Source organism: Humulus lupulus, chromosome 5 (genome assembly GCF_963169125.1).
Source record: "Humulus lupulus chromosome 5, drHumLupu1.1, whole genome shotgun sequence".
Lineage (NCBI taxonomy): Eukaryota > Viridiplantae > Streptophyta > Magnoliopsida > Rosales > Cannabaceae > Humulus > Humulus lupulus.
In genome coordinates, this window is record NC_084797.1 from 30,600,848 (window position 1) to 30,613,234 (window position 12,387).

The 12,387-nt window shown below is 34.5% G+C and overlaps 2 protein-coding genes across 5 annotated transcripts; both read right to left on the minus strand.

The window, feature by feature from the left end:
- Window positions 1-2,314: 2,314 nt before the first annotated feature.
- On the minus strand, window positions 2,315-5,237 carry LOC133834711 (probable prolyl 4-hydroxylase 12). Of its 4 annotated transcripts, none has more exons than XM_062264411.1 (7): window positions 5,040-5,237; window positions 4,344-4,463; window positions 4,071-4,128; window positions 3,881-3,982; window positions 3,581-3,638; window positions 3,295-3,467; window positions 2,315-3,198 (listed from the first exon to the last, which is right to left on the minus strand). In XM_062264411.1, exons 1-7 carry the CDS (start codon window positions 5,108-5,110, stop codon window positions 2,836-2,838), a joined length of 945 nt encoding a protein of 314 aa, XP_062120395.1. In that variant the 5' UTR covers window positions 5,111-5,237; the 3' UTR covers window positions 2,315-2,835. The 4 variants fall into 4 exon arrangements, with proteins under 4 accessions (XP_062120395.1, XP_062120398.1, XP_062120397.1 ...); XM_062264414.1 differs by lacking the exon at window positions 5,040-5,237 and adding an exon at window positions 4,665-4,689; XM_062264413.1 differs by lacking the exon at window positions 5,040-5,237 and adding an exon at window positions 4,608-4,626.
- Window positions 5,238-5,993: 756 nt separating this feature from the next.
- On the minus strand, window positions 5,994-10,360 carry LOC133834713 (uncharacterized). Its single transcript, XM_062264415.1, has 5 exons — window positions 8,734-10,360; window positions 8,231-8,289; window positions 7,748-7,876; window positions 6,761-6,896; window positions 5,994-6,442 (listed from the first exon to the last, which is right to left on the minus strand). The coding sequence occupies exons 1-5, from the start codon at window positions 9,436-9,438 to the stop codon at window positions 6,158-6,160; spliced, it is 1,314 nt and encodes a 437-aa protein (XP_062120399.1). The 5' UTR covers window positions 9,439-10,360; the 3' UTR covers window positions 5,994-6,157.
- Between the last annotated feature and the right edge of the window lie 2,027 nt (window positions 10,361-12,387).

Genomic DNA, 12,387 nt, shown 5'->3' on the forward strand with positions numbered 1-12,387 from the left:
CAAAACTTAACAGGATATCTTGAAGTTCCTGCCAGGTTGTCTTAGGCCTAGCTTCAATCTGAACCACTATAGAGATGTATTCAGCATCAAGTCCCGGTAGAACATTTGCTACCAAATGTGATTCTGGGTAAGGATCTCCTGCCAATGCCAGAATATCGGACCAGTTTTTCTTTTGCCGCAGGTACTCGGCCATGGTAGCTGATCCCTTTCTCGTGGTTTGGATTAGAGTCCTGAACTCATCCATTTTTGCTCTTGAGTATGCGCCATAAAGACTTTCGAGAGCTTGCCACAAACCAGCAGCTGTCGTAGCTCCCATTACTTCTGTTGCAATTGATTCACTCATCGAACTGTATAACCAACCCATGAGTAGTTGGTCATTAATGATCCAATGCTCAAACTCAGGATTTATTTGAATGACAGGAACCTCAGATCCATCTTCTCCAGTGGTTGTACCTGTAGAGAGAAATTCATTAAGATAGAGTTTGGTACCAGTCAAATAACCATCTAAACGATGGCCTTTAACAATGGTGGAAACCATTGTTTTCCAAAGAGTATAATTATTTCTGTCTAATTTGAGAGAAAAGGGTTGATTAAGTGTGCTGAAGTGTTGAGGATATGGGCTGGGAAGCTGAGAAGATGATGCCTCTTGTCTGCCAGCATTGTTTCCCATTACAGCAGAGCTATTTCCGTGGGAGCTTGCTGTATGAGTTGCTGCAGGGGTCTGATCACCATTGTCAGGGTTTGCCATGGGAGAACCTGGCTGTGATACCAAGACAAAATACAGAGAAAATAAGAATAATGTTTGATTATAATGCTCAGCTCACAGAATAAGGAGCTGGATCGTTTTCATTTATAGGCAAAACAAAGAAAATAGTACAGAGAAAAAGGAGCCGTTAAGGCTCTAATACAGCTGTCAAAGGACAAATATCGTAATGGGAAATTGTGAGGAATATCCTAACAATAATATTCCTAATCATTGTAACTAACTTCGTTTGGGACCACAGGCAAAGAATTCCACAGTTTGTTACAATGCACCAACACAGATGATTCATGCGAAGCAGATGATAAAATGCTATTTCTCAACATTTTTTAATAAATTTTCTAATTACTTTCTATATGATGTTCCATATGATGTTCTTTTCTAAACATCTTCCATATGAAGTTCTAAAAAATTAATATTTTGAAAGTTGAAAACTTTTGTAGATTATAAACAATCATGCTCTTTATTTCTACCTTATATCACGTTCACCTTTGTTCTTTTAGCTTACACAATAAATTATATAGTTATTGAGGTAATAAATTAATGTGTAACATTTTTTTTTTAAATTGCATATTAAATTACTGTATTATATAAATATTGCATCCATAATCCAAATATAATTTTTTTTGTCTTTCTACAAAATAGTTTATGTACTAATATTTTTATAGTGTATATTAGTTATTTTAATATATTTTTCATAATAATCAAGATTTAATAACCTACACTCAAATATTAATGATAGTGTGGAATGCATTGTTTAACTACTCTATTTTTTTGTTTGTTTAATACGACTCATCAGGTACATGTGTGGTTAAAAGAAGATAAATTATTACTGCAAAAAAAAAAGATGATAAATTATAAAGTATAATATATATATATTGACAAATTATTAAATATAATATTTAAGCTAGCATTACTTATATATATTTTATTGATTAGGTGTTAAACAATAATAAATCGTTTGAAGTGTTTATATTTAGTACTGCACTCAGTGCTCCACTGATCTATGTAATTGCTTATAATCTCCGTATACAAATTTCAGCCAAAATAAAGCCAAAGATTTTGTTAATTCGTTAGGAGGAATAAACGACATGTCGTTTAATCATATGATTTTTTTGTTTGGACGAACTGCCGGACTATATAATAAAATTCTTGTTCAAAGAGTTTGAGTAGTTTTCCTTTCTCCTTCCTCTCTGAACAGCTTCAATTCTGATCGATTATTTAATATTTATTGTGTTGGAAGCCACAATGGATTTGAAGGTGGAGTTGTCTACCGAAGGCCCTAAGAAGAAGATATCAGCTTGCGATGTTGAAGCCCTGAAGAAATGCTTAGAAGAGAACAATGGAGACTATTTCAAGTGTCAGGCACACGTAGAGGCCTTCAAATCTTCATGTACTTTGAAGAAACCCACCCAATCTCTACAATCTTCATCAAAGCTCAACGACGTTGCTTGATCTGTGATTTTTCCAGTTCGCATGTCGAGACCCATCACTGGAATGGTGATTGATTGTTCATGTTCTATTGTTCTTGATAAATTTTGAACTTTTAATCCAGTTGGGTTCTTTTTTTTTTTTTTTGGCTGCCTGAAATAGTGTTTAGATTTCTGATTTTGTTGGCTCATATATATATATGGAGTTTAAGCTGAAACTTAGAATGATAATGGATTTTAGATTTATTATATTAATTATGATATGAGAATAAAGGTTATGCTTTGACATTTTAAGTATTTGCCAATGCCATTAGAGCAATTATGATTTTGATTCAATTTCTAATATTATAATCTGCCATTGAATAGAAGGATGCTCCATTGTGATACTTTCAGTTGATTAAGTAAGATCTAAACCTTTGAGCAGTGATGTATTATTAATAGAAAGGCACTAGCTAAGAGACAAGAACTCCCAAGGTGAAAGAATTTTTATTATACTTCACACATTTATAGTGGAATAACTATCAATTCTGCTTGCTGTGAAAAAAAAACTATCTATTCTGCTTACCTGAGACAAGGGCTAATGGTTACTAGATCAGTTGCTCTAGGAAAATGACAAGAATAAAGTTTATTGTGGAGTTTTATCCATCAACATGCATTACAACTCTTCCTACATGTACCATAGTAATCCAGGGAACCAACCATGAATACGGCGTTTTTCTTACATTCTCCCATGGCAGCCCACATAGGACAATCGTCATCTTCGTCAGTGCAGTCTTCATCACCCAACTCGGACGAGAGCTTTTCTTCAGCAATGAATTTTACCTGAAAGAATTTGATGGCAAACCACATTTCTCCCTCCAACACAGGGCATCTAGCATGGGAGCTGCTACCGTCAGTAGTTGAGTTAGGATAGATGTTGAAGAACAAAACTGCATTGCCCTTTATTGGTTTCAGGATGTCACGGCTACTACTATTCTTTGTACAATCAGACCAAATGTTGCCCTTCACCTGAGACAATGTCAAGTTTTAACATAATACTGGTGAAAAAAAGTATTTGCGTGCGATATTTGTAGTATGCTTTAAAGAGAGTTGTTCTCATCTGACCTCCGACTTTGGGAATATAATCTGACCACCATTGTTGACATCAGAGAGATACAAGACAACTGTTGCAATCAAAGGCTTACTTTGGTCTGGTAAGGAACTGTTGCCAAAATAATCCAACTTCATTCTAGAATCCTCATTCTCACAACGCAATATCTGCAAAGCCTTTCCGTTTTCTGAAGAAAAACAATAATGCACACAGAATCAGAAAGTGCACAAAATAAGCCAGCCAGTTCTTAAAAAGTAAGAAAAGAAACACCATTAGTACTGGCATTATTGGAAGATATACCTTTGGGAAGGAAGGTCCAAGCTGAAATTCTTTCCTCAATCCTGGAAACTACATCATCCTGGTATGATTTAAAGAAACCATTACAAGTGAAACCATGTCCGGGGAAAAACACAACACGGTTGAGCTGCAATCTCAGTATGTCAGCATGAACAACCTAAACACTACAATATGGATCTTAAAACCAGCTCATTCAAATTAAGCTTTATAAAACTTATGTAAATTATGTTAAATTGCCTTATAATCAGTTAAATACTTCTATATTGGACAGATCCAAAATATGGAAAAGAGAGTAAAGTTTACTTCTTTCAGTTGGGGAGTTTTTGAACTTTTTAGCAAATTTTTCTTTATGGTGTCTCCTGAAGCATCATCCTCCCTTGAAGATTTTTCTTTTGTTTTGTGTGCCTAAGCAAAAAATGTATATGTTTTAAAACTATCCAAGATTTAAGGATAGATATACAATATATTGAAAGCAAAACAGGAAGGGATTTACCAAAGAAATTAGGTGGTCACACTCTTCATCTGAAAGGAAGCCTTCATACAAGAAGACCCTATTCCAAGAAGAAGAAAAATATTCAGAATTATCAAACAAGATGCATTATATATATGCATAGATTCAGAGCAATCATTCTTCAGAAAGACTAATCTGAAAATGACTGACCCTTTTTGTATATAAAACTTAAAAAGACATTAATGATTAATCTTTAAACAGTGTCATCTTCCATTTAAGTAAAAAAACCCATCAAAGCTCATGGTTGTACCTGACCTTGGTCGCCAAGAGAGTTGGACCACCCTTGATGGGTCAATCCTGTCGGAATGAACAGAGCTGCGAAATTGTATGACCATTTCCTGCTTAAAATCGTCATCCCTTAATTCCTTTCTGCTACTGTAAAAACACGGACACAGATCAAAATAGGGATTATCAATAATAACAATAATTAAAAAGAAAAAGTGTTTAGCAAATAATATAGAAACAAAGAATCATTGTCAAAGGCATAAGGCATTAGACTTGGATTGTTTATCTATATACATTTTATACTACTTTTCTCTGGTTGAACCCAACAAAGGGTGTCACAAAGATTCGTACCCCAGACCTCATTGCAGCAAAAAACTCTGTCTAATACTCTGGCCTCATGGGTACATTAAACTTAAATTGCTCAATAGTTATACTCACTAACATGGGAATGGGATGAGATCCTTTTGGTTTTTACTTGGAACAGAACACAAAGGTGAAAAAGTTGCTGGCAGTAGAATAAACGACACTATCTACAGAACTCTAAACAGTAAAGATAAAACAAATGAGTAATGTCGAAACATTTATGAAAAAATTCAAGGCATTGTAATTAAGACTCAGATCAAGAACAATATGAAAAGATTCAAGGATACATAAGAAGAAAGCTGAAACAAAGAACAAATGATAAAAGGTGGAATGAGAGAAATAAATAAGAAATGGGTTTCTTACATTTGGGAAGAAGAGCAGAGAAAAGAAGAAGAAAACGTTAGAAGGAGCAAGATTGAGAGAAGAGAAGCCATTGTTTTCGTTGTTGATTACAGTTACAGAGAAGTGAGAGGAGAAATACAGAAAACGAGGCTTAAAAAAAGAAGAAGAAAAAACTGATTTAAAGGTTAGATACAAGTTAGGAAGGAGGTCCTCTGAACAAATAAGAGAATGCTTTTCTTCGTGATTTTTTTTTTTTGTTATCATAATTTTTAGTTGAAAAAAAAATTATTTGTTATTGCACTATCAGAATTTTTTTTACCTGTTAAAATGTTCTCATTCACCACTTCTTTTGCTACTTTTTTTTTATTGAATTTATTGATAAAATTGTAATTATAAACTTTAGAACTTGTTTTTATCATCGAAATTTTTTCTCAAGCAATTAGGTTATTAAATTTTAAGAAATAATTAATAATAATGCTAAATGATTAATTTTATAGTATGCATATTTTTTCTCTTATTAATAAGAAATTCAAAGATTATATGATAATTTCACACCAAATTTTAAACAAATATGTCAGTTGCCACTGTTTAACATAGATTTTATTTTTATTTTCAGTACATTACTTTCTGCGAAGTCCGAACCAAACATACCAATAGTACTTAATGAGAATTTATTTATACTTTTTGGTAATTCATTCTAAAGTTTTATTGTCTAATTTTCGAGTGACATAACTCTCTCATTCTCACAATATTTATGCTTAAAATGTCCTTAAGTTAGACAATAAACTTATTTGGATGGATGAAATTCCTCAACTTATTTGTATTATTTTTGCATTTCAATTATTTAATCAGTCTTTTCTGACAAAAATAAATAAATTTTCCATACTTAAATGGATTCAAATGTTCAAATATTTTATTTCAAGAATTAGGCTTCTCTGGTATTGAACTTCATCAAAATTTCTCACCAAAACTATATACAGATAACAACTTTATTATTTATCTATCAATATTCAGATCCCACCTCAAACTCAATACAAATAAATAAATACAAAAATGAATCAATGAATATGATTTTCCGCAAATTTATTACTCTTTTTCTCATGTTTTTAATTTTAACCTCAATAACAAATTACATTCAATCATCTATACGAGTCTTCTTTGGCAGAATATTCGTCAAAGGTTTCTGTGCTTCTGGTTCTCCTAACTGAACCAAAGGATGATTCCCCAGCTGACCCAGGTGAGCTCTCTACTCCCTCATCAAAAGTTCCATACTGGGAAGGTGTAAAAGCATGAGGCACAGCTAGTGTTACTGCTCTCTGCAATGCAGCCTTGTACTCCTCTTTCTTCTCTTTCAATAATGTCTCTTGCCGTTCCATTCTTTGTTTCGCCGGAATTTCCATGATAGGATCTTTCTTTAACATTAACTGTATAGTCAGGAAAAATAATGGAAAATTTGAGACGACGATATTGGTTTTCCGAACATTTGCAGAGTAAGAGATATCCCTTCTCTCCCATTATTCCTTCTCATATGTTCAAACAAATTCCTATCTTCTAATGGAAGAAAGGTGAAGTCTTTTTCTTTTTCTTTTCTTCTTCCTCTCCAGGAAGGAGAAAAGAATCAATGCTTTATAAAAATACAGATGTAGAGCAGATAATATAGCCAATCAACAAAAGGACACAACATTAAAGAGAGAATGAGATTAAAATCGAAACATGGTTAAATGAAGAGACTGAAAACGTACATCTAGAGCTCTTCGCGCTTCTCTCTCTATCCAAACAATGGCATGGTCAGAAGTGGCATTACATGAAAGTACTATGTGCTCAAATCTTCCATCCACTGGCACTGCTGTCCTTACTTCTGGAGGAAACCTTCCCATCCTGTAAAGAGAAGGAAACACACTCAGCAATTTCAACTCATAACTGGCCAGAACACAAGAAACTCACACATCTATGCTTATAATATTGCTACTGGTAGCACTCATGGATAGAACTTGTCCAGGTCAAGAAACATTTTAGTAAATTTTTAATTTTTCTTGATTACAAACAACTGAGCCAATAGATTATGAATTAACATCACCAAGACTAGAATAGGCTTCCCCAAATTTGAAGAATAAAAGAGCAAAGAAAACTGACATGTCTGTAAATAAGATAATTATAATGACATTTTTCTTTAATTTAACATGCATGCAAGATTTAGCAACTATGATACTAAAGCTCTTAAATTCAACATATTTACAAACAAATTGAATTTTCTTCAAGAGAAAAATAAAGGGAAAGACAAGACTTGTTTGGATTTTCATTTTTAAGATTTTAAGATTGGAAACTAAACATAAACTCCACTTCTCAAAAAATTACAAAATTATATGTTGATATTTTCTTCAACCTATAGGTTCTTCATAATTTAAAAACTAAGAGCAAAAACTAAACATGTTTACAATTGATAAAAAAAGGTAGAGGAAATCCTAAGGCTACATATTTCTTCTTCTTTTCCTTTTTTAATTTTTATTGAAAAAACATTGTTATTTTTTCTTTTTCTTTTATACTTGCACAGGGCTGGTGAGACAGTCTAAATAAGCACCATTAACTTTTGCAATCCCATGAACCCAAATCTCTAATACATAAATGTTATACCATAGCTTGAGAGAGAGAGAGAGAGAGAGAAGGATTGACCAATACAGAGAGTCAATAGGAAAAGAAAGTTGAATGACTATCAACATATGTCTACACACCTGAAAGGTTTTCTCTCCACAATGTGGTAGAGACGGCCAGGTGCATATAGCCTCCTTGGATCTTTAATCATCTTTTCTTCTGGTATACATGTATCTCTCATGCATCTCAGGCATAGTATGCACGGCAAACTGTTAAGTGGAAAGAACCCAGCTTTATTAAGAGGTTGAAATGAAATCCGACGTTGCTGTGTGTACTATCAAATACTTGAGAACTATTCAAACTTGAAGATACTTCTGTAGTTTTTTTCACAAAAACAAGAGCAACTCTTTTGGTCTCTAAGCCTCCCATTTGCAAAAAGGTGTTCTGTACTTTAGTCCATTTAGAATTATAGAGTTTTGTACTAAATGAGACGAATCAATCGATCAGTATAAGAAGACAAATAAATGGTATTTCTTCTCTGCCTCTGCAACCCAAATAATTTTAACAGCCTATCACATATAAACAAAGCTATGGTTGATAAGGAAGAGCAAAACCAACCGTACCAGAAAAGTGACTTGAATATGTCTTCCAAAGGTGTGGCTGTTCGTGGTAAGAAGTCATCCTGACTCATTTTAAAAATCACAATTAACTCTAAAAAAAACAAATTTGCAGCCAATTCTCAATAAAACAATATCTGATTAAAATAAGTAATTTCACAACAAAAATAAAATGAAACATGGATAGGAATTTTGATGCAGATCCATTGAGCCTAATCATCCAGAAACTATTTTCCTCACATTTAGCAACTGAGACGCTGCTATCACCATAAGAATAAATCTATTGACTAATAGAGCCTAATTAAAAGTATACTTCACACATCAATAAACAAGAACTTTTGGTTAATCCCCTTTCCAATCACTGCTCATATAAATCTGGGATTTCAGTATCTCCCACAAACATAAACAAGATACGTATCTTTCCAAAAAATAAAAGACCTTTAGATGCTTAAACAGAATTATGAATAGTGAAACAACGATACCAAACAAGCAATTGATTAAGAACTCGCCTGAAGCACAACAGAGTTGATGACATCCGCATATCTAACAGCTAAATTTAAGGAAATGCACCTTGCAGGGGCAATGGCGTAGCACCTGATTCTTCTCCGGTCAATGTTTCCCAATTTTTCCCGATTATGCACTGCTAACACAGCCAGCAGTGCTGCAACACCAGAACCCAGAGAATGTCCAGCAAAAGTCAAAGTATAATTTGGATACTTCATCACCAAGTTCTTCAAAGTATCAGATTCCATAAGCAACACGTGTTCTGCAGCTTTCAATAGCCCATTGTGAACATAACCACCATCAAATTTCCTCTGCCCCAGCTTATTATCCAATAAAACTGCATAGTCACTTTCCTTTGCCAAATTAAGGCCCCTAAAGGCAAGAACTATGTCGTCATGATCATGGTCGAGATACAATATGTAAGGAGGAGCTTGTCCATCAGTATCTTCATAGGATTTCTTATGTTCCAACCAATCTGGGTTGATTCCATAGCCTTCAGGAGGTTCCCAAAGAGGGTTCCGAAGATCATCTTCGTAAACAGCTAGAATATAGCAGCACATGCGAGGCACAGGCTCAAATTCTTCGGCAGTGGCAATACCCCAATTCTCACTGTCATGGCCTGCTGTGTGGAGACATCGTTTCCAAGCCCAGCGGGCACATGCCAAACAATAAACACACTCAAGAAGAGGGATGCCACATATAATTGACATCGGAGCCTCCTATCTAAGCATCTAAGATTGACCGAGACACATGAGTTTTAGCAGAATAGACAATTATCCATATCTATACTTAGTCTTATGATGGACAAGTTTCAACCGAGATTTAAGATTCAACTTGGACTAGATGAACATCCAACATAAGGTTGAAAGTAGTATAAAAAATTCGAGAAGAAACTTTTTCCAACCAAATAAGGGAAGGAACACTATTGAGGGAACTAAATTTTGGGTGCTTGAGACTTGAGATTCACAAAAGGTGCATAAGCTTGCAAAATAAAGAAATCAACTAAGAAATATGAATACCGAGTAGAGCTTTAAGTGATCAGGCCAAGAAAGTCAACGGACAGAGAGCAACCCGAGTAAAAGATTTAGAAATATAGCAGAGGACCTCCACTATTGAAGGAGAGAAACAAATACGAAAATCAACATAAATCACGAAATGGATACAACGAAGCAACTATTGAAAATCGATTTGGAATAAGAGGTATTGATTAGAGAAGACCCTTAAACTCAAAAAGGGTCTCTACCACTACGCTTCTTCTATACAAAGAAAGATCTTCAGCTACTGACGATGACAATGTCTCACACAAGAGGAACAAAGAGAAAGAAAATAACTGATACCCAGATACCAAAATTGAGTCTTTGATCAATAATTTGGACTTACAGCCTTGCAGGGGGATCAAATTCACGATTGGGAGAATGGACTTCCATAGTTGGAAGGGAAATAACTGAGGAACGGTTCTTCCTCTTCTTTTATTCTAAACTACAAGAAATGGGTTTGTTGTGATAATAGATAATAGAATAGAGGCCCTCGTCTCCACCTACAAGTCAAAATCCAATTGGGAAACTTCGATCGAGCTGTTTTGGTAAGCAACATCGATGAATTTGACAAGAAAAGGAAAGGCTGGATGAGAATTTATATAAAGAATATCCCATATTAAAATAAATATATATGTACTCGAACGGTAAATGGAGTTGTTGTACTGCTCTGTTTTGTTTACTTTCTGAAGTACCACTCTACCATTCTTCATTGTAGCACCACGTGACTCACGTTCTCCAGTTTTTTTGTTGTTGGTAAAAGCTTTTGTACTTTTAAACTTCTTTTTTTTTATTATTAGAATTGGACAATTAAACCATTTGCATTTAAAAAAGAGATTAAATCGAACCATTATAAGGATTTGGTAAGAATAAAAATTATAAATGATGACACGAACTTGGTCAATTTACATATTTATATGTTACGAAAATAGGAGAAATCATAATACTTAACCAATACAAAAGTAATATAAACTACTGACTACCTAAATATAATTACTGATCATTTGAAAGATGTTACACGTGTCTTTTTAAAGCCTCTCATATGAGGGTGTTCTCGGGCACATGGTCGACTTTACCACACATGTCACTATTGGAACTATTTTTGAGAAGCTCTGAACTTAAAATATTTACTCGGGTACTAGGCTTCATTGACAACTATTATATGTGTTTACACTAAGTGATACATGACATACTTTAAATGAGACTAAAGTTCCACTGAAGCTGGTGAAGTCTCCTAGAGCCCACTCTAGGCTTCCCGGAAGGTAAAACCCATCCTTCAACTTGAGTTCACCACCTTCCAAAGACCATGTTTCGAGATGGTCTTCCAAGTCTTACAAGACTGTCTCCTCCAGGTCCCCAAGGACCTTCTTCCGGCCTAAGGGAATGGTAGTCAGGTGTCAAGCACAATAACTTTGGACCACAGACAGCGTTCTGACACCTACTATCACATGGATCGTGGTGTCGAGTCCATACAAGCGACAAAATGGATACACCACAATGCCGCCTGACATGAGAAAATGTACAACTACCACTTTGACAGTGACAGAAATGTTTCCCCAAACAAAATAGTAGGCTAACATTCCCCCATAATGGGCCCATCAAGATACGCTAGAACCCACTAGCTCATTTACTACAAGAATGTGCATTTACTATGTAATAAATCCCTATTAAGGGAAAATAACCATAATCAGCTCCAATTAATGAGTTTAATTGCCTCAGCTGCTTATAAATAGAGCTAGGACACACATTGTACATGATCGATCTTTTGGTTTCAGAGTGAGCTCATACGCTGCCTGAAACCCCCAAGAGAACTTGAGCTTTGCAAGTTCTTCAAATCCTAATATAAGTGACCAGTAGACTAGGATTGATTCAAAACCTAAACCACATAAAATTTATGTGTCTAATCTTCATTTCTTTAAGCTTTGTTTTAATTAGTTGTTAGCAAAAAAGTTAGTCAACAACAACCAAACCACATAAAAAAATTTGTCTTGATTAAATTTAAGCTCTCTTAATCTCATTGGCGAAAAATGTCATCAACAAAAGATAATTAAAAAACTATTTAAGGAAATCACATGATTTAATATAATAATGTCCATCAATTTTCTCAATCGTTTTACTATCACTATTATGCTCCTGCAAGAAAAACTGGCTTAGAGAAAAGTCCAATCTTAATCCTGAGAGAAAGAAAGTAGTCGTTGGTTTCATCGATGATAATATTATTAAGTATTGATATCATAGTAGAAAAGGTGGAAGAAGGCATAATGTAGGTAATATAGATAAAGATGTAACAAACAATACAATATCAATATAAAGAGTGTCACGTTGTTTGGGTAGTGCCTTTTTTTCTTGGGAAAGATAATGTCCAGGCTTGTGACTTGTTAAAGATGGAACTCGTTTTTGCAGTAGATGTGTCTTGGGTTAAAGACGTGGAATTAGCAATGGGGTTGGTGTTCTTCTTGGAGCCATACCGTGGAGGAAAATCATGAAGGAAGTAGCATTTGTCCACCGAATGTTCAGGCTTGTGACAATTAGAGCAGTAGGGTCTGAGTTTCTTGTTTTTAAGTGGTTGAGAAGGATTGAAAGTGCTTGGTTGGGTAAGAGCACCAACAATTTGTGGTATTTGAT

Excerpts from the sequence above, each read along its gene's own strand:
- LOC133834711 (XM_062264411.1), bottom strand. The coding sequence starts at position 5,110 with ATGGCTTCTCTTCTCTCAATCTTGCTCCTTCTAACGTTTTCTTCTTCT. Across the intron at positions 4,129-4,343 it reads CAACTCTCTTGGCGACCAAG|GGTCTTCTTGTATGAAGGCT; the intron begins GTCAGGTACAAC and ends TTCTTGGAATAG. Across the intron at positions 3,639-3,880 it reads AAACTCCCCAACTGAAAGAA|GATGATGTAGTTTCCAGGAT; the intron begins GTAAACTTTACT and ends AAATCATACCAG.
- LOC133834713 (XM_062264415.1), bottom strand. The coding sequence starts at position 9,438 with ATGTCAATTATATGTGGCATCCCTCTTCTTGAGTGTGTTTATTGTTTG. Across the intron at positions 8,290-8,733 it reads TCAACTCTGTTGTGCTTCAG|GATGACTTCTTACCACGAAC; the intron begins GCGAGTTCTTAA and ends AAAATGAGTCAG. Across the intron at positions 6,443-6,760 it reads AAGCGCGAAGAGCTCTAGAT|TTAATGTTAAAGAAAGATCC; the intron begins GTACGTTTTCAG and ends CTGACTATACAG.